The sequence below is a fragment of the Ursus arctos genome, unplaced genomic scaffold (genome assembly GCF_023065955.2).
Source record: "Ursus arctos isolate Adak ecotype North America unplaced genomic scaffold, UrsArc2.0 scaffold_17, whole genome shotgun sequence".
NCBI classification, from domain to species: domain Eukaryota; kingdom Metazoa; phylum Chordata; class Mammalia; order Carnivora; family Ursidae; genus Ursus; species Ursus arctos.
Window position 1 is genome coordinate 19,565,335 of NW_026622841.1, and position 22,192 is coordinate 19,587,526.

Consider the following 22,192-nt stretch of genomic DNA (forward strand, 5'->3'; position numbering starts at 1 on the left):
GAGTGCTGAGTATATGGGTAATGCGCAGAACAGACTGTCCCCAATCGCATCTCGCTTATACTTCAATTGAAGATACAGACAATAAACACATAAACAAGTAAATCAACAACTTAATTAGGGAGGGACAAGTGCTCTGAAAAGTGTAGAATGTGACAATGTGGTAGTTATAGAGTGACGGGAGTCAGGAAGGGCATCTCTAAACCTGTGATATTTGACCAGGTACTTGAATTTAGTGAGTGTTTGAGCCATGGTTAGCCTATTTCTGATCCGGTCCTAGTCAGTGCTTTATTATGAAGTTCTTAAACTGAGATGTTTTGTGCAGGGGTGTACTATCTTGCACTGCAAATTTAAGACCACTGCCTATTTTGGAATCCATTAACTCACAGGGTGAATTGATTCCATTTATGATAAATGGTCACCCAAGCTTGAACAACCCATTGAAACACATCACCTGCGTTTCTAAGCCACACAGACAGCATCTTCCACACCAAAACATCCATCTCTTTTTACGCATGCTACAAGCTTCATTTTATTTAATCCTCAAAACTACTCTGGGAGAAAGTTATTATTTATTACATTTTGTAAGTGATTAAACTGAGATCCAGAGAAGTTAAACTCGTTCAAAATCACTCGAGTCTTATTGTCTTGAAAGCATATGCTCCCTTCCCCCCATCGCCACCACAAAATCTATTTATTGAAGTGATTAAATAAGTGTGTGTTGGGGTAAGTGTGTATGTGCATGTGCATATGTACAGAAATGAAGAGTTATTAAATTTGCCTGACCATTTATATTGATTTTAGTCATTGTCACAGTTACTATATTGCAATGTTTTCCATTTTCCAGTGTTTTGAGTCATGGTAACAAATACTTTTTTTTCGTGGATGTCTTTCTATCCTAGCAGGGCTTTTCCCCCTCTCCTCAAGGGAGATATATTCACCCATATAACTCTATCCTTTAAAACAACAACAACAAGAACAACTTCAAGGTTTTTAAAACTTTAAAAAATATCACCGGAAAATTTCTGCTTGACTCTACCAAAATTATTTACTTTTCTTTCTACTTTGGCCATATCTTTGTCACCATCATTTTCATCTCTGACATTCCTCTCACATTTCGTGCATTTCTAGTTTCCTCACTAATGACCTGATGATATGGAAATGCATCGTCAGAAATTTCTCCATTTTCTAAGCATTGAAGATTATCTTATTTTGTATACTCACCGTGATCCCTAAAATTTAATTTAACAAGAATGTGTTGATAGAAAGGATGCAAAAATTAGGTTCTTTTGGAGAACGATGTCAATAAACTATCCTTGGATAGAGTCATCATAATGGTAGACATATTCTGGTCAGTGATTTGTAGTTTTGTAAAGTAACGATGCAATAAAACTCCTGGATATGGCTGTTCTAATTAAAGGAAAAACTGTGGAAGTCCATGAATCAAAAATAAATACCTAAGTCTAGTAGCTGAAGTAAATCAGTATGAAAGTTGAGATAAATGAGCATAAAGACAGTCTCACGTGTTAACTCTCGTGCTTTTGTATTGTTTGAGGCTCAGCGACTTAAGAAACTAGGAGTTTCTTTTGGAAAAACTCCCAATAGCCTTTACGTAATTGTCCAGCCTGGATTATTTTTATTCCCATATTCGTTGTCGTCGTGATGTTGTGATTCATATCGCTTCCTAACTTGTGGAGTATTGTATAGAGTGGAGTTCTTCTTAGCAACATACTTGGCCTGGGATATGTGCCTACACTTGTTTGGAGTGCATGTTAGCTTTATCTCCATTATACAAGGAATATCTTTACTATCAATTTATCAGATCTGAAGTACATTTCCTACATGAGGCTTAAGTGCTTAACTCTTGAAACATCACAGCGAAATGATCATTGTGCTTGAAGATTTTTGCTCAATTTTTTAGTTATTATGCAGTACAGATGCGGAGGAATCAGAAGGGTCAGAACCCACATCTTGTCTCTGCTTTCCTTACTCCAGTAGTTCTTCATCTTTGAGGCACATTTAAAAGATTTTATTTGTTTATGTTATTTTAGAAGGAGGGTGGGGGAGGGGCAGAGGTCTCAAGCAGATTCTCAGCTGAGCGTGGAGCCAGATGCAGGGCTCAATCCCACAACCCTGAGATTATGATCTGAGCTGAAACCAAGAGTTTAAACCGACTAAACCACCCAGGTGCCCCCTGAGTCTCGAAAAGTTTTGAACCCAGACTACAACCAAGGTAAATAGAATCTCTGGGGTGAGACTCTAATATGGGCAGATTTTAAATCCCCCCAGATAGGGATGCCTAGGTGGCTCAGTCCGTTAAGTGTCTGCCTTCGGCTTAGGTCATGATCCCGGGGTCCTGGGATCGAGTCGTGCATTGGGCTCCGTGCTCACCAGGGAGCCTGCTCCTCCATCTCCCTCTGTTGCTTCCCCTGCTTGAGCTCTCTCCTTCTCTCTCTCTTTCTCTCTCTGATAAATAAATAAAATCTTAAAAAAAGTTTTAAATCTCCCCAGATAATTCCAATATGCAACCAACGCTGAAAACCAGTCCAATAGTTTTCAAACTTGAGCAGATGTTAGAATCAACTGGTGAGCTTCTTAAAACACATCCCTTGGCCACCCTGGGTTTCTCAGTAGGTCTTGCTGGAGACTGAGGATCTGTAGTTCTAGCGGATTCCTAGATGATGCTGATATTGCTGATATCCCAAGATCACACCTTAAGAACTGTTGCCTTAGTCTTTTCCCCCCTTCTTTTCCACCTAGACCATTTCACTTTGTCTTCAGGGTCCAGGTGAAATCTTGTGTATGAAAATGTTACACATTATTCTAGTCGCACTGATTTCTGTATACCTTTTATGTAGTAATTAATTACCTACTGCCTATGGCATCTCCTGAACTGCTTTTATTTGTTTTTATTTTTTTAATGTTCCCATGTTTGTTTTATCACCTCCACTCTACTGTGCATCCTGTGTACTGGAGGGAAAGATCCAGGTTCTCTTGGGCTTCTTCACATTCACTCTGCTACCGGCTTAGTGCCGGAGACACGGCAGAGATTGACCAACTGGATGGATGGATGGATGGATGGATGGATGGATGGTTGCAGTAGATTAATTGTTGGTTAATTTCCTGACAGTTTACTTTTCTCTGTTTCATATTTATCAGATCTGAAATCTCTTTAGAAATCATTGAATCTCTGTGTCCTCCTGGGGATCATTATTTACTTATTTGTAATATAAGGAGGCTGAGCTAATTCCTCTGGTTACAGAAAAATAACATCTTGCAGGGCAAAGAACATGGGATTTGAAGTCAGGCCTGCATGAAGCCTGCACATTTAGACAGAATGGGTTATCAGAAACAAGCTACCTGAAGAATTTGAGCTTTGCCAGCCTTATTTCTTTAATATGCATAAGAGTAAAAGTGATCAAAGAAGAGATGTATGGAAAGCACCTGGCAAAGGTCTTGACATTTGCTCGGCACTCATAATTATGAACTCTCTCGCTTCTATCAAAATTCCAACATCTATTTCCCTAAACCATGCATTTTGGTGTTGGTTTACTTCAAACCATCTGGTGGACTTTTAGGAAATACCTTCCATTATATGACACCTTAACTCCTTAGTTTCCTACGAGGGATCGGAGCTGGAGTGTTACTGTTCTCTTAAAGCCACAGCTCCACCTGTCAGCCTCCCACCCAGCTACCTTTCAGTCCCAGCCCCTGCTATACTGGTGTATCCTTTAAGCACCTCTGACCTGCCAGTGCGGCCCACTGACAGCTCCACCTTGGGCATGATGCTTTGCTGTAAGTCTCATGTGGCAGATCTGTGAAATGAATGTGCTTGGTGTGGCCGTGCTGTAGAGGAAGCATTGGCTCTGGGCTGGGAGGACCCGACTCTGAACCTGAGTTCTGCCATGAACAAAATGTTGAGCACTTACGCTCGTTGGATCTCAGTTTTTAGCTATAAAAATGGTACTTGGACTAGAAAACCATAACCAACTGTCTTTAAGTCTTAAAATCTGTGCCAGACACTGAGCTGAGTATATATTGATATCTCATTTCAGAACCTATGAAGAAGAGACTATGATTCTTTCATTCTATCTATCATCTATCAGATGAGGAAATTGGGCTCAAAGAGGTTAGGTAACTAAGGGAGGTCACATAGCTACTAAGTGGCTAGGATTTGTACCTGAGAACTTAAATTCTTGCCTTCCTTATTATCAGCCATTGCATTATCCCCTAGAATTATGAGAGTGCTTCCAGATTTAAAATCTTATGATCAGGGGTGCCTGGGTGGCACAGCGGTTAAGCGTCTGCCTTCGGCTCAGGGCGTGATCCCGGCGTTATGGGATCGAGCCCCACATCAGGCTCTTCCGCTATGAGCCTGCTTCTTCCTCTCCCACTCCCCCTGCTTGTGTTCCCTCTCTCGCTGGCTGTCTCTATCTCTGTTGAATAAATAAATAAAATCTTAAAAAAAATAATTAAAATTAAAAAAATAAAATAAAATAAAATCTTATGATCACATGAGATTTGTTTCTTTCAACAACTAATAGACGATAGGCAAGATGTGTATCATTTACCACTAGCATAGAGATCAGGAAACTGAGGCTGCAGTGAGAAAATTGAGGCAAAAAATGCCATGAACTATATAGCAAAGAACAGATGGTGCTTATTTTCAAGGAGTTTATAATCAAGAGATTGCACAAGGACGACAAACATGTAATCGATATCGTGGGTGTCTTTAACAAGGTTCTTTAACAAAGTTATTTTATGAAGTTCTTTGCATCTGCCTATGTAAAAGAAACTGCAAAACTGAACATAGTTCAGCTGTTAAATTTCAGAAGCTAATGTAGACTACTCCATTTTAATCCCTTGGAAAATTATGCACTTTTCAAGGTGCGTTTGTAATTTCAGAGATAGTAAGGACTCTCAACTGGCTACATTCTGTGTTCTAATAGATGGAAACAACAAGCTTACTGCCAAGGAACGCTGTGGGTGGTGGGCCGATCAGAGGCATTGAGCATGTGGCTAATGTGCTAGCTGTGTGATCTCTGCACATTTTTTTTTTCAACTGTAGAATAAAGAACTAAAAACCAAGGTGGCACTTTGGTCTGAAACGCCTAGGACAACTGTATCTAAGGCTGTCTCTACAAGGTAAGGCTTTTCTTCCCCACCGCCATCTGCCTTCCCAGCTTCTGTTGGACATTCATTCATGAGTGTTGACATTTATCCCACTTGAGAAATATTCCAGTCTATTAATACTTATGTAATCATGGGTTTACCATGTTTCCCAGTTCTTGAGAATAAGACCTGTGTTACTTGTTCATCATTGAATCCTCAAAGCCTAACATAGAAATACTTACTGAATAACTGAGTGAATAAAATCAGGTATCTTTTCTTGCTCTGTGCCATAAAACAAGCCTAGTCTTGGCTTCAACACTTTCTCCAAGCAGCACACATCATTTCTTCTCTATTTTCCTTGTTTCTCCATTAACTCCTGGGTTCTGTAGCATTGATGAGCATATTAATTATAAATGGTTTGTATTTATTTAAATGTCCATGTCTGTATCTCAGACCAGGTAGATTGTCAACGTCAAGAAGGCAGGAATAGTTCCTTGTATTTCATTTCATTTCCTGCCTTGCTAAGGGCAAGTGTCTTCAGTAACTACTTAATAATGACTGAATCAAGCAATGATAATGGCCCACGACAGCAATCAAAATGGTGGCTGAAACCATCAAAGTCACTTTCTAATGGTGACAGAATCTGAAATGACAAGTTGTAAAAAAAAAAAAAAACCTTCTGGGCTCAAATCTTATTTCCATAATACTCTATGAAATTATCACTTAAAAGAAAACGTAGTCTGTAATTACGTGAATCATTTAAAAAGTGATTAAAAGCTTCCTGTTCTAGCAGCTTTTGAATTTCCCAGTCTAGTCCCTCTAGGGCAAAAGCCTGTTTTCTGAAACTCGCCTGGGCGCAGTGCCTGAGGTAGAAATCAGGCCTGCTGTGATCAGCACCAGTCCAGGAAAGCAGGTAGGTCCCTCTCCCTCTTCCGAATTCCCTGCAGCCCTGCTTCACTTTGCTAATGATATATGTAATTAGAGATGAGATGGAGCTATTCTCAATCGAGTCTTCTGGAATCGTTGGGCTCCTGGATGCTAAGTTATCAACTTTTTGGCCTCTGGCCCTGCAACTTCCAATAAAGAAAAGAAATTAAGCCCCAGAAAGATTAAAGGAGGAAGTGAAATACCCACATTTCAGAAGCAGTGAGAAAGTAGTCACTTCAGTGGAGGAAGAAATGAAGAGTCCAGAATAGAAGGGCAAGCATGACCCTCCAAGGGAAAGGAAGATGACTGCTATTTTGTTCCCTTACCAGATACCAGTCCCCTTGGGTGGTGAAGCATGGTGGCCCTCCTCAGCTGTTCTGACCCTGTAGGGAGTGCAGCCAGAGTGGAGGAGAGGAGGGACAAACTGGTTGTCTCAATATTGTAACCACTCCAATATGGAATGCGGATACTCTACCCGGTACAGAGAGAAGGTGCTGGAAAGAATGACTTCTACCGCTAATTCTTTAGCTGTAGTAAATTAATTATTAAATGTCTTTTAGTTTTAAAGATTTTTTTTTTACTTCCTATGACTTGGTAGATCTCATCTCTATAAAATGAAATATGGCCAATTGGCTGCTTTGAGAATGTAAGCGGTAGTATGATTCGGGAAGCCTGGGTTCGCCTATATGCAATGGAATTATAACTCAAGGGAGAGACTGGAGTAGAAAAGTAGCTGTTAAAGGGGAAAAAATCATGTAATTTAAAGATTAATCCAGGCAAATCTCTTTAATCACCCATAAAATGTAGTTCTATATCTCTCAGTAAGTACTTAAAAGCAAGGTTTCCCTTGAGCATTAGAGATATTTCTTGAGCACCGGAAGTGTTTGCTGGAGATTCAGAGTCATGTTCTTAGACAAGAACAACAGAACACATACAGAAGTGTGTGTGTGTGTGTGTGTGTGTGTACATATATATACATACACATGTATTTTTTAAATCCTAGAATCACACAGTGAGGAGAAAAGTTCAGACTGAGAAGCCTACAGAACTAAAACGTCCTGGCAGAAGGGTTGATTTGCTTCCTGTCTCTAAGTCACAGCAGTGCAGTCTTCACTGAGTGGAACGGCAGATACAGGCTCTCATCCTCTCTCCCCTCCCCTCACTCTTCCTCACTCTCGTCCTACTACAACTAGCTGAACTGACATAAGTTTGAGGCTTCCGCATGTGATTCTAGTATGTCTCATGGGGAATTAGAATCAACCAATTAACCACGATATCTCTTAGATTAAAGCAATTAGTTCAGACGTGGTAGTAGAGCGGTGGAGATGGTAATGGTGGTGATACAGCAATTATATCACTGAAGTTTAATGTGCTTGATTTCGATGACATTATGGTCTTTTCTACAGTGAATTGAAGACAGTCGACACTACGCCCTATCTGATGTTGATTAGGCTCCGGAAATGAGCTGGCTGGCTGAAGATCTGAATAAGAAAGATTGCTGTGGGTCTTCTTTATTCCTTGAAACACAGCCGAAACTTGCACGTTAAAATGGCTCGGTGCCAGTATTCGATGGAACTTACTGTACATCAACAGCTTTGCAGGAAGATGACATTCCAGAAAATCAAACAAATATATATTCAAGGGAAGGAACTCTTTCTTCAAAATGTACTGAATGGGTGAAGAGACCAGGGACTTTCAATGGAAGATGAATTTTGCTTTAAGCTTAAAAAAAGATCTGAATCATTTTTGCAGATTTTTGCTGAAGGGAGTGGTTTAAAGTTGACCTTTTGAGAGTGGTTTTTATGTATATAAATGGAAGAGTGTGTGTGTGTATGAGTAAATCATATATTTTAAAGTTAACTTTGGATAATAAAAAATATCTTAACATGAATTTATGAATTCATCTCCTGACCCAGGGTTTGTGGGAGAGTTAGTCTCTACTGCATTATGGGCAGGAAAAGGAGTAGGTTCTTTTTAGCTAATTCCTCAACCCACATAACCCTCCAAAGCTGAGCATCATGGCGTCTCACCACACCTTAGGAAGCCATTGTTCTTCAGTTGGGATTGAAAATTGGTTGCTAGAGACAACCCACAAATAAGCACAAAGAAATGGAGCTTGTGACTCTGGCTTCGTGACTAATTTTCTTTTCAAGATTCTTATATTAGCTAGGAAAATATCTGGAGGGAAGAATAGAAACACAATGCTGTCAGCCCATACCTCCATAAAAATGTGTATATTATGGTTTAGAGGAACAGTGGCTGCTGTCTGCAGTCAGGAAGACTCTGAATTCATGAACTGGAATGAAATATCCAGTGCTTTTGTGAAACCATATTTACATTTTGATACGGGCATTCATCACAGGTGGAGTTTGTGATTGCTGTGAGGAAAACCAGACTCTAATTTGTAGAAAGGCAAACATGCTGACACTCAGAAGAGAACACACTTCTACTAAAGGAATAATGGGCAGCCTTAGCCCCACTGAAGGGTGAATTACTTGAAAGCCTTTTGATCATCCTGTCTGGTGTATGACTGTAAACATTTTCTCAGGAAAGATGATGGAAGCCTTTCGAGGGGGAATGTGAAATATCAGTATTATCTATGAAATATTTAAAAATACAGATGAGATAAAGTAATGTATTTATAAATTCATCCAAGTACTGTAATCCTTGAAAGGTTGCATAGCTGAATGGGTGCATTTCATGCTTCACGTTTTTATTGCTTGCTTATTTTTCAAATGTAGATATCTAATACCATTTATGGCACAGTTCCTATACCAGGAAAAATTCTAAGTACTTTACCTGTATTAATTACTTTAATCTTCCCATCAGGCCTCAAAAGCAAGTCATATTATTACCCTATCTTCCAGGGGTGGGTACTGTGAGGTCCAGGAATTTACCCTGCTGCTAACCATGGAGCAAGGATTTGGACCTCTGACCTGGCCATCAGTAGTCCTTCTATCTGTTCACTTGGTGGTCTGAGAGATTGCCACACTATAGAAATACCTTTCTTTTTCCTACTTTAATAAGCACAGCTTCCTTGTTGGCTATGCGCATTATCCCATGAATGACAGTCAGGAACAACCCTGACTCATAAAGTAAATATTTTGCTGCAATTAAGTTGGCCTTTCACCTGTTGGATTACCCTCATGAGAACGTAGTTCAGAAAAACTTCCCTGCTAAAAATCTAATTCTACATTTATGATCATGACTTTATGCTGCATGGAAGATTTTTCGGTAGTATATTTTCAGGCACATTTGTAGGGAGATTGGGATCATGAACTCGGTCAAGCATTTGCAGTGTGGTAGGCGAATTCACCTTTCACCTGAAGATTACTCAGGGTTCCTTTTACACCCCAATCACCATGCTGGATGGTGATAAAATATGAGTTTGGAACGGATCCATCTAACTGAGCTAACAACTAGAATGATGCCTATTAGAATAATGTATCCTAGAGTCAAAAATGGGAAGACACTGTTGGGTTTCATTTAGGTTTAATGGTGCTCACTTTTGAACGTGGAAGTACCGTTGGACGTGACACAGAAAGGACCTGCTCATATGTTCTCCACATTCACTCTGGAATGGCCTTTGGATTTCCTGAGAATAAGAACGAGCAGTTTCAGAAGCTTAAAAAGGTCTGGACTCTTCAAATACAAAAGTATCTTTTTAGTAGCATCAGCAATATCATTTATTTGTCATATGTGGATTATGTCCTATATCTTTATTGTTTCAGCTTTTATCATTTGGAATGTTCTTTGAATAAATATTTCTGAGCAATAAAACAAATGATCACAGTGGAGAATAAAAAGCATTAACCTAAAAGTACCACACGAGAAATACAGGAAAAGAAACACCAGTTCAGTTGTAGTCTAAATAATTGTACTTATTATTATACTAATCAATATATTAAATAAGGTCTGAGGTGGACCTTGAAGTGAATACACAAAGGTGAAAAATAAAAAGAAACTTAGTTTCACTTTGATTACGTATGGTTACAAATTATCATTAGATGTTTAAACAACAAAAGATGTTTAAATGATTGGTATAATACATATATCCTTTGAATAATTGCTTATGGCATGCTTTACAATAAATAAATTGATATCATATTTTGTTTATTTTTTGTTTTTATTTCTTTTTACATGAAAATTATTATGCATAAGTGAACTAAGTCATTTTTATTTGATTGTTCATGACAATATAACCCATAATAAATGGATTGTTTTTGCCAGCGAACAGATACTTAGATAGCTCCCTGAATTTTTCTGTTAATTTCCCCTGGATCCAAATTAATGGAAAAAGTTATTAAGTTTTCATTCTGAATTTGAAAAAATAGTAGCATTATTATAAAAGTAACAAACATACTTCTCCAACATTTTCATATTTCTTTATTTTGAAAATCTTTACCTCCCCTCTGACCTGGGAATAATTATAGAATCTTCATCAAGACTGAAGTAGGGACCCAATCCATCAAGAACTGAAAATTCCTTCAACTAATGTCATCATTATCATTCCCCCCACTTGCTCCCTTCTGTACTTCCTTCCTCCTTTTCCTTTTTTAGTGGAAAATATTAAAGATGCAATAAAGATTTAAATAATCGTTGCTTTGTTATTATTAAAGTAGATACATATAAGTGTTAAAAATTAAACTAGAATTACAGAAAATTGGGATTTATCCTACACATGCAAGGTTAGTTTATCATTTGAAAATCGATGTAATTAACCATATATACATAACAAAGAAGAAAAACCATATAATTGTTTTAATAAGTAAAGGAAAGTATTTGACAAAAGCACCATTCATAATAAAAACTCAGCAATCTGGGAATAAGAAATTTTATCATTCTGATAAAGAGCTTTACAAAAAAAGCCTTCAGTCAATATAACTAATCATGAAAGACTATTGCTAAAATGTTTGCTCTCACCACTTTTCTTAAAGATTGTATTGTAAGTCCTAGCCATTGAAATATGTCAAGAAAAAGAAAAAGGAAGAAAAGGCATACAGCTTGGAAAGGAAAACTGTCTATTGTTGTTTTTCATACAATTGTTGATTTAGAAAACTTCAGTGAATCTACCAAACAGCTACTGGAGCTAGTAAGTAAAATCAACAAGGCCACAGATCACAAAGTTAAAATACAAAACCCAACATATTAACGGTTTGGTTTTGGTGAAAACATAGATAAATATATAAGTGAATGGAAAGGAGAATCCATAAATAGACCCATCTATGTGATTCATTTTCAACAGAGGTGTCAAGGCCATCGAAAGGAGGCAAGAAATTCTTCCAAATGGTGCTGAAAATAGTGCAAGTTTTGTATGTGAAAAAAAATAGCATTAATTCTTATCTCACAAATATATAATAATTAACCTGAAATGGACAATATACCTAAATGTAAAGTTAAAACTATAAAATTTCTAGAAGGTAAAGTAGTCAAGATACCTACATAGTCTACAAAGAGCACACCATAAAAGAAAAAAATTTATAATTGAACTTGATTAAAATTCAAATACTTTGCTCTTTGAAAGACACTACTAAGCAAATTTTAAAAAAGAATGGGTGAAAATATTCACATGTATAGGATTTGTATTCAGAATATATAAAGAAATTTTAAAACATAATAATGAGAAGACAAACCAATAAAAAATATTGGCAAAAATGTTTGGAGAGTCACTCCATAAAACAAGATAGACAAATTACAAATACACACATGAAAAGATGCTTAATTCATTAGTTACCAGGGGAATGCAAATGAATACCCCTAAGAAATAAGCACCGAACATACCATTAGAACAGTGGAAATAAAAAGACTGGCCTTATTGAGTGTGTGGAGCAACCAAATTATATGCGAAAAATGGTACAAGCACTTCAAGAAACAGGTTGTTTCCTTAAAAGTTAACTTTTAAACAGGTGACGACATCACCTGTTTCATATAACATCGTTATATGAAAACAACAAAGTCGTTGAACAACACCTGCCATATGACCGCCATTCTTCGTTTGTTTTACCCAAGAGAAACAACAGCTTCTGTCCACATAACAAGGTGTATCTGAATTTTCATGGAACCTTTGTTCGTAATAGCCAAAAACTAAAAACAAAACAGATGTCCATTAACAGGTGAACAGGTAAACAAAATGCAGTACATCCATGCTTTGGAATAGAACAACAATAAAAAACAAAAAGCACAAACAAATGTATGCAACAATGGATAAACGTCACATCATTATACTTGAGGAAAAAGAGAGGGCATGCTGTGTGATGCCACAGTGATAGAACAAATCAGTATTTCCCTTGGGACACGAGGAGAGAGAGAGAGAGAGAGAGAGAGAGAGAGCGCGCGCGCGAGCTCATGGGAGTACAGAGAAACATAGGGACGGAGTAGAAATGTCCGGTGTGTTGATATGGGTGATGTCACGGATATGCTCCATGACAACAATCAATACTTTGTACAATTTAAATATTTACTTCAATAAAGTAGTAAAAAAATTAACATTATGTTATTCTACAGCCCCCTAATCAGGTTTTCACACAGGATTCAATCATTTTTTTTCTTTCAACAAATATTTATTGAGTGCTCTCTATTTGCCAGGCACTGTTCTAGATGCCAGGGCTATGACAGTGGAGAGAGAAGAGGGCATGCATGTGTCAGGGAAGAAAGAAAAAGGAAAAGTCTCTACCTTCAAGAAATATATTCTAGGGACAAAAAACAGAAAATAAAGTCAGAGATGTCCCATGGACTGTGAAGAAAAATAAAGCAGAACACAAGGGTCAGAAGTTACCAGCGGGGAAGGTTTGTGGTTGCAATTTAAAACTGGGTGATAATTTTAAATGTGTTAACTATGGATTGGTAATTTAAATACAATAGTCATTTTATTTTTTTTTAAAGATTTTATTTATTTGTCAGAGAGCGAGCACAAGCAGGGGGAGCAGCAGGCAGAGGGAGAAGTAGGCTCCCTGCTGAGCAAGGAGCCTGATGGGGGACTCAATCCCAGGACCCTGGGATCATGACCTGAGCCGAAGGCAGATGCTTAACAGACTGAACCACCCAGGCGCTCCAGGATAGTTATTTTAAATAAGACCTCTCTCTTTAAAGATAACATTTAAGCAAAGACAGGAAGAAGGCTAGGAAAGTAACCAAACGAGAATGTTATTTGGAGGAGGGGTGCAGGAAGAGGCAAGCACAGGTGCCCAGGCTCCAGAGGACAGGCAGACCAGGCATGCCCCAGAATAGCCAGGACATCAAGGAAGCTGGACTGGCAAGTGAAGAATAAGTCCCAATATTGTCTAAATCATTCTCCATGCAACATATTCTTTCACGTTTCCTTTGTAAAAATCATTTCTTTATTTGAATAATAAATTATCCTTCCAGTTCTTTGAATTCTGAGCATGGTAAGCTAATGAGTTTTAGGAATCTGTATCTCAGTTCTTGTTTGTCTATGTTTCCTAACATACTGAGAAAGCCCACATTTTCTGGAAGGCACAATGAAGGGGAAACTGCTCTTAAAACGTTCAGCTGAGTGGTCTTATTTTGACCCTATGCTCTTTGCCTGGAGGACTCATGAGGAACTGCTGTTGGAAGTCAAGGGAGAAGAGGGTCCAGGAAGTTAGGTAATGTGTATTCATAATCCAATAATGAACTAGCACGACTCCAAATCACTCCTTCTGCTTTATTTTTTTCATCAGTGAATGAGTCATGATATAAAATTCTCCGGAGAATCAAGCAAACAGATTGAAGTATCTATTAACCTTGCTGCTGCTTTTTTTTTTTTTTTAATCTTTTTGGTAAAGAAGAGTCACTTTCTCAGAGACCTACAAAAATGATTTATAGCTTTAATAATTTCGACAATCAGATTATTATCACAAAACATTTCTAATACCTATATTATCACCTTAGTCAAATTATAATTTGCGTATTGGTTTTGTAAAGCATAACGTAAGTCACCTGAATGAGTTTTTAACAGAAAAACAATGTTCATGTTCTTAGAATTAGAATTTTATTTTATTTTTCAAGATTTATTTGAGACAGAGAGCACAAGAAGGGGAAGTGGCAGAGGGAGAGGGAGAGGGGAAGCAGACTCCCCACTGAGCACAGATCCTGAGCTCCTTCCCAGTACCCTGATCATGACCTGAGCCAAAACCAAGTGTGGGACGTTTAACCGACTGAGCCACCCAGGTGCCCCTAGAATTAGAAGTTTATGTTAGAAATGAAAGTGTTCTTGGTATAGACGGCAGTGAATAATCCAAACACCTTACATACAGTTTTTAAAAGATTTCTCTTTTCCTCATTAATGACAGTGAGTGTCAAGGTCGACATTTCCCCCCCCTCAATATGGAGCCTGCTATGACTATTTAAAAATCCTATAAGACCATCAGGAAAAGCAAGTCCTTAATGACTTGTCATAAATTATTTAAGACGAACCCAGGGGGTAAAAGATTCTGCCTATGTGAAACAGCATTATTGTTACCAGGGAGTAAAGTTGGAAGCACGGTGCCAAGCATTTATTTGCTTACAGTGGGAGAGCTATTTATCTTTAAATTAAAAACCCATCATTATCTTGGCAAAGACTATCTAAGTAACATATGGAATGAGAGCGACTCTGGGAACACGGCAGCCTTTGCAAATGAACATTTAAAAGGAAGCTGTATGGTTGTGGTCTTGAATTGGCCTTGAACATCCATCCTTTCACCTGTCTGGGACTAAGGAAGTTACCATCTCTGCCTCAGCATTTCATTATGGGGAAGAAAAAGGTTCTAATATACCGAGGTGCTTATGTATCATAAAATAGTGTAACAAGTTAACTGTTAATTTTATACATATATCCTTCGAAATTATTAGAACACTTTCCTTGCAAAGCCCAGTCGATAAACAAATAATAAATGAAAAATTTTAGAGAGATGGATACAAATCACTTGGCTAAATCCAAATACCTATTTCCTAGTTCCTCGAGGGTACCACTTTAAATGCAAAACAAGTTCCAGGTTGAAACAGATTTAACATTCAACTTCAACACAGAAAAAAGTTTGCTTTGAGTACACAAAATAATTGATAAAAATGCATTTTTATTATTGAAAAATGTGCAGAAACAATCACTGAATACAGTTCGCCACCGTAGTATTCAAACCCAGACACCACAAAATCATTGGATGCTATGATTTCTGAAGCCACTAGAACTTTGGTACAACAAAATAATGATCTAACAGTGTTTGTCAGGCACCACAGTATACTCAGGGGCACGCAGAATAAAAACTCCAGGTTTAAGGTTTTAATTTACATTCATAGCACTAGACAAAACAGGTCTGTGGAGATGACAGACAGAACAATCAAAAGTGCTTAGCCTAAAAATGAGAAGAGTATCACTTAAAGGTAGACTGCTGGAATACAGTGAAGCACTTCAGTGTTACGGTAGAACATTGTCTATTTTTAACACATTAAGCAGGATAACTTATTTCTCTTAATTTCAGATGCAGTCAGATCTTTTACAAGGCGATGGACACAAAAGCCCTACTTGTACAAGGAGGATTTGACCAAGTTGTAAAACACTATCTAGAATGCACTTGGACTCCTTGGAAGAAATACCAGATGACGTACAAAATGAAATAGAACTCATATTTTTCAATAACTTGAGATATATTAAACATTTTCAATCAAATACTATGACCTCAAGTTGCTAACCATTGATAGCTTCCAATTCCCCCTCCTAAAATTAGTGTTTTGCCCCTGCTATGTAATTTCTCCTCACCAAGTGGTTTAAACCAAGTGGCTTAAACTACTGTAATTTTTTATTATTCTTAGCTTGTGATAATAGTGCCTGTTTATGAAATGGAACATAATTTACAAACCAATTTCTTAGATTCTCCTTTGAGTCTGACATGAACCCTATGGGGCACACGGGGTTTATAAACTCCATATGAGGCGAAGCCACTAAGATATTTAATGACACACTCACGGTCCCCAAATTGTTCCTTCTGGCCACTTTCCTTTCTATAATACTAAGCTTCCCCTCAAAGAGCATTTGGGAAAATAACCTGGAGAATAAAAGAGTAAATATAAGAATATGTTCATACTTTACTAGGGACGGACACCATTTTGATGTTCCGGCAGACATAAGGACGAGAGCCATTGATTAAATAAGGGACCCATTAGGTTAAAGACAGACATGCCTGCTTCTACAAAATTCACTAATGATGCTTAAAGACTAAGTCAGCTGAGGGCTATTTGCCATGATTTCCACAACCTGTTGGAAAGAAAAGGAACCAGGAAACAAATTCAAATGACTCGATCCAAAGATGATTCCTTTGTATATTTTTTTCTTCAAAAGCTGACACCCTTTTAAATAACCCCCTATTTTGTTGATAATATTTTTGCTTGTTTTTTGTTCTCTCTCTATACGAAGCTGGAAAATATCTCAACCACACACTGTTGGTAAAAGATGTGCAAAGAAGCATCTTTGTGATTCTACTCCTTGAAAAATTAGTCAAAGTGCTATTTATAAGAAAATTAAATTCAGACAGAGCAAACAAAATGTTTCAAAGTTTCCCACATTTTGATGCCACTAATGAAATATTTGGTGTTTAAATATTTTCATTAGCTTAGTTCTAAGGGCATAAATTTCCACTTGATAGATAAAAATGATGGATAAATATTTGCCTTGGATCTAGTTACAAACACTCTTCTTGTTGGTAATTCTCTTTTTCATTTTCTACTTAAAAATCAGCCTCAAAGTACATGGTCTTCTCTGTGTTCTGCAATATTGTATTCAGACAATGTTGAACTCTAACCTCTCTTTATAGTTCTTCCTTAACAATGTCATCATGGTTGGGTCTCCACCTAAGAATTCCAAGGCAATAAATTCCTAAAATCCCCTAGATTTCTAACAATGATTTTTATCAGTCCTACTCTATGAGACAAATATCTTCATGGGTTTATAAAGCATTGAGACAACACTCATCTCAGATAACACTCTATTTCTACTTGCCATGCTTAAGAGTTCAGCACTCTCCCCAGAAATAAATTTATATCATATTGGTCAAAGAGCAAGAAGAAAATAATAGTTTTTGGTGAATTCTCAGACATCTTTTTCAAGTATAGACAGCATCTTATCACCTTTAAAGATCATAAAGCTTTCCCTAAAATATTCGCATACACTAGCCTTCTTTTAAGCTTGGTGGTACAGAGTGAAAGACAACTTTTCCATCCCTTTGGCTAACATTCGCTCTCAGATCTCTCTTTTAAAGAGTTCAGTATCTTAGGAAACCAGAAGCTTCATTATTATCTCTTTACAGTTTAAGTTTGAGATTGTAACTCCAAGATTCTTTATGGATGAGAATTTTCCCTCAATGCTTTAGTATGGTACACATTGAGGGAAGCATATATACCCTTTTTTAAAGTGAACAGAGCTACAGAACAGTGAATAATTTTGTGTCATGGACACAGGTTCTGGGTTTCCACTCTACCTAGTTATTCACTATTACACACACTGCTTCTCTTTCTAGTCGACCAGTGTGTTCATGAGCTTCAACAAATATGGTGATTTCTAGTTGATTCAGTTTATAGAATATTTTGGCTGTTATTTATTTTTTAATATAGTCATGTACTTCTCCATAGTCAAGCTTCTGTCTCTTACAAAGGAGAAAAGAAAGGTCTGATTGAAACTCTTGCCCAGGTCATTTAACCTGTACAGGTTGGCAGAGAATAGCACACTCTAGAAGCATAACAAAGACACCCACTGATACACAGAATGGCCCACCTGGTGAAAAACAACCGATGAAATATTTACCTTAGAAAATGCTGGTTTTGAATTTTTTGCAATGTATAGCTGATACTATGGAAATGATAGCAAATCAACTCGAGTGGTGACTTGCAAGAATTCTAACACTTATGTAGGACCCACAAGCTCAATTTCTAGCACTCAGCATTTTCTCTGCCAATTTATGACTTGTGACCCTCGTCATACCAAGACAAACATGCTTTCTCAGCCATTTTTGATACATTTTTCAAAGGATTTTTCTTTTCTTGTATCAAAAGGTAACCTTGTACCTACTCACAGTTAAGTCTCGAGCGATGCCCACCCCCACTCCGTGAGAAGCTTAGGAGACCAGGAGATGGTGGTAATCATTTCCAGATTCCAATAACATCCTGTCCCCTTGCTGAAGATGTCAGAACGCCTTTAGTGTCTCTGTGAGACCTTCCTCAAATATATAACAGGAAATGAGCTATGCGGTTGGAGACAAGTTTGGTCATAGAGGTATTCGAGGCACTGTGTTAGAGCAATGTAAACATCAAACTAGTGTAAGCACTCCAGAATGATTTCTATATCGGAAAGGAACTTCATGTACATTTTAAACATTTCCCCAAAATACAGTATGGTTTATCAAAGCATTTGGGAGATAACAAGTAACAGGATACATCTTGGCTAAAAATACATGCTGTTTTAGGTTAAAGGAGGTATGCAATTCTTTAAAGCAGTCTGTATACTTCATGTTCCCAAATCAATTTGAAATTGTAAAATGAATTATACATAATAATTAATTCTGTAATAAGAAGTGAAGGCATTTCCAGTAATGGTGACATAGAATTTGGGATCAGATGTCAAACTCGAGAGAGAAAATATTTTCTTAGGTCAAGTATTTATTTATAAGTAGGACACTATTTTAAATTAATTTTCTTGTCTTCTTTAAATTTCATTCCTCTTGAGACTGTTGCCCAATAATTGTTATTTTTATAGGCAGAGTTCTATAATTATAGGCATCGTCGCCCTCTGCTTCATGCTACAGCTATCAAATAATGATCTTAAAATAGACCCTGAATAAATGCTTGTCAACTGGCAATGACAGAATCTTGGCAAAAGTCAGTCATATAACTGGAAAAAGAGTAGAAAACAAAAAACAAATCCAAAATAGAATACCTTTAGGATTTCATAAAGGCTAAACATGCCCTATCACGGGAATGCCAGAGACATCACAATTTGAATCCAAAGGAGAGTTGATAAAATGACCATAGAAGTTTACCAAATTTTGCCACAACAATGATAATATTGTTTCTGCTCACTTTTCTTTCAGTCAAAGCATCTTGGGTGTTAGTGAATAGCTTTCTATCCTCATGGCTCAGGAACTGAGGTCATGAAGTGCATCGTAGAGAAAAACAGCATTGGAGGGAATACCCAAGTATGATGGATCCTAGAAGCTGGCATTATGCTTCCAAAGTCAGAGGAACTGAAGAGTTCACACTGAGAATTTTGCAAGAACATTTTAGACAATCCCTTGGATCTGTGTTCCTAATAATGGATTCTATACCAGATGTAGACTCCGGAGAGAGGTTCAAGGGTGGGGATATACTCATGGTAAAAAGAGAAAACTTGAAGTGTGATGCCTTTGTTACTGATAAAACTGACTGAAATATTTAAATAATAGTTTAACAGGAGTTGCTATGCTTATCAAAAACAATGATTGAAAAAAACAATGTAATATCAGTTTAGACACAACAATAAGAAAAGGCAATGGAAAATCTTTTTGTAATGATTTTTAAAAAGAAAAGGCAGTTTTATGTAAAAATGTGAGTAACCAAATTTTTAGAGAGAAAATACACAGCTCCATTCCTGCCCTACCCCCAACTATAGTTCAAATGTGAGTATTTTGCCTTGGGCAAACAAAAACATATGTATTTTTTCATATATTGTAATATGGCATGAGGTATCATCAATTTTTATGTGATGAATGACATGAAAACTCAAGAGTGACCATAAAAATCAATCTATCATCCTGAAGTTGTTGATTCACAAAGGAACACACCTGTATTTTTGCAATTGATTCAAAGTCAGGGGTGGGTGTGGAGGGTGGAAGTGTGATTTAGAATTTCCCGTGCTTTTGTAAGTTAAACCCACAATTATTTGTCACTTTTTGTTTTCATATCACCAACATATTTTGTCTAAAAACAATTAAGGCTAAATAGTTTTTCTTGACTGCATTTTTGAAGACATATTTAATAAATGACAATCTTTAATTTCTCCTTGTGACCATTTACTAAGAAAAATGAAATGTGAAACTGAACACTGAACCAATTTCCAAAATTTTGTTTGGAAAGGGAAACTTCTGGAGATTCTCTTAATCCCAGCTGATAATGTCAACTTCTAATTGGCTTGAGTGAAATTTGGCTAAATGATTCTTCCAGACATCTGTAACAGACACATTTAATATCATTTGTCCAAATGCCATGGTTTCATACTTCCATTTTTTTCCTAAGGCATTTCTCTTGTGCTTTGTCGTTCACAGTCCTATTCTTATCTATCTGCCATTTATTAAGAATATAAAAATGACATTAATATACAGTCTCCCACATTTTAACAGAAGTCTGATTCACAATCTCATAACCTTACCAGTACTTGAGTCACCCTAGGACAGCTTATTGGGTGTACATAGTAATGTCATTATTAATGATCCATTTAGAATTCTTTATTGTATACCCATTTTTAGCTAATATGTTCCCCCAATGCAAAACTAAAAGTACAAATCAAATTCAATATAAGAAGTAAATCCAATCTTTGAAAAAAAATCATCTTTCTATATTCTCCCTTTCGTGGCCTATTCCTTTCCCCCATGTGACATGGTCATTTTTGTTCTGATTTAAAACTCACTGATATCATCTTGAATACTTTCTTATATACTCATCTTCTTCATAAAAAAAAAAAATTGAGCATCCATGACCGCGAGATCACACTAGGAAATCTCTGATCTTGTTTGGAGGGTGCGTCAGAGACAACTGGTCAATTCTTTTGAACACTGTTGACTATTCTGGTTTCTTAAAATAGATTTTTCTGGCAGAAAAAGAAAGACATGCCATTATGCATGGTCTACTCAACAACAATTTCATGGTTTGTCGCTGTTTTTTGGAAGTAATATTCGGGTGGGGTTTTTGATGATCAGTTCCTACGTAGGGTCTAGCAGCCGCATTTCTTCTCTGCTGGTTTTTCCCCATCTAGCTTTCCAGAGTCTCCATTGACAGTGTCGGGGACTTGTGTCTTCTCTACACACTGTTCCATTCGCTTCATGATTAAGTCCAGAAGGGTTTCCACAGCTTTCTCCACATTCTGGCCGGTCGCGGCACTTGTTTCGAAATATGGTATGCTTGCATCGAAGAGATGACACATATTTTTGAGAGGAAGAAATCGAAAAGACACAGACGTACAAATAAGTAACATAGGCAAAAACATGGCTGGCTGAGAGATGATGAAATAATCAGGGTTTTGCCCACTGAGATGGAAAGTATCTTGTTTTTTCTCAGTGAGTAAAAATTGATGGGCAGCTTTCTCGTATGGGTATAACCGATTTTATGGACAAGGAAACGGATATGGGAGGTACTTAGGAATTTGAAGCTAAGGCATTATCACTGTTTCACAAAAAAATTAAGAGGGTAGAAATACCTGAATTAGGGATAGATCTTACCATTAAAATATCACTTCCCTCCTAATCAATTATCTGGAAATTTGACTTAGAAATTAAGCAGGCACTGAATAAGAGATGCATGTAAATAGTTTATATGGAATCAAAAGTTACACATTTTTAAAGCTCTCACGGAAAAGTCTTCAGTAAAAAATTGGCAGGTATGCTGAAACTGCTTTAAATTTAAAGTCTGTGTTGGAAGTCAACTTATCATTGTAGGGGAGTATTTCTTTTTTTTTTTTTTTAATCTGCCACTTAGGCTCAGCTAGGATAAGGATTGCAATATTATGTCCCGGTCAGGTGTTATTTCTTAGAGTTTTACAGCTATTAGTGGAAAGGCAGCAGACTATCGTGCTGAAAATCATGAGCTCTGATCTCAGAGTGCCGGGTTGAATTCAAGCTCTGCTACTTACTAGCTACGTGGCCTTCCATCAGTTACTTAATCCTTCTATGCCTCAATTCTTCACATATAAAATGGGAGAACTCTAGATCCCCTATGTATGATCATGAGGGGTTAAAAGAGTTAAAGTCTAGGGACAGTTGTTAGTACATAAGGAGTATTCAGCAATGTTAGCTGCTATTACTATTAAGGACTTGATTTAAAAGATCACATACATTCCCCTGAAAGATCTTTTTCATTCATGGGCCATTATTGACTCAAGGGGATTTCTCCCAGTATCCAGCTCATGTCCCTGCTCCATCACTAAGCAGTAGCGTGCACGGTC

At 37.2% G+C, this 22,192-nt stretch overlaps 2 protein-coding genes across 8 annotated transcripts in view; one reads left to right on the plus strand and one right to left on the minus strand.

Annotated features, from left to right (window-relative positions):
* The window catches only part of CCDC68 (coiled-coil domain containing 68), a 53,440-nt gene extending 43,299 nt beyond the window's left edge, over window positions 1-10,141 (plus strand). For all 4 annotated transcript variants that reach the window (XM_057313068.1, XM_044383024.3, XM_044383025.3 and 1 more), the window contains 2 exons: window positions 5,066-5,142; window positions 7,443-10,141. In XM_057313068.1, the coding sequence (XP_057169051.1) occupies window positions 5,066-5,142; window positions 7,443-7,500 (135 nt within the window). In that variant the 3' untranslated portion in view covers window positions 7,501-10,141. The remainder of the gene's footprint in view (window positions 1-5,065; window positions 5,143-7,442) is intronic.
* Window positions 10,142-15,072: 4,931 nt separating this feature from the next.
* RAB27B (RAB27B, member RAS oncogene family) overlaps window positions 15,073-22,192 on the minus strand; it is a 140,277-nt gene continuing 133,157 nt past the window's right edge. For all 4 annotated transcript variants that reach the window (XM_057313070.1, XM_044383022.3, XM_026496355.4 and 1 more), the window contains one exon: window positions 15,073-21,152. In XM_057313070.1, the coding sequence (XP_057169053.1) occupies window positions 20,966-21,152 (187 nt within the window). In that variant the 3' untranslated portion in view covers window positions 15,073-20,965. The remainder of the gene's footprint in view (window positions 21,153-22,192) is intronic.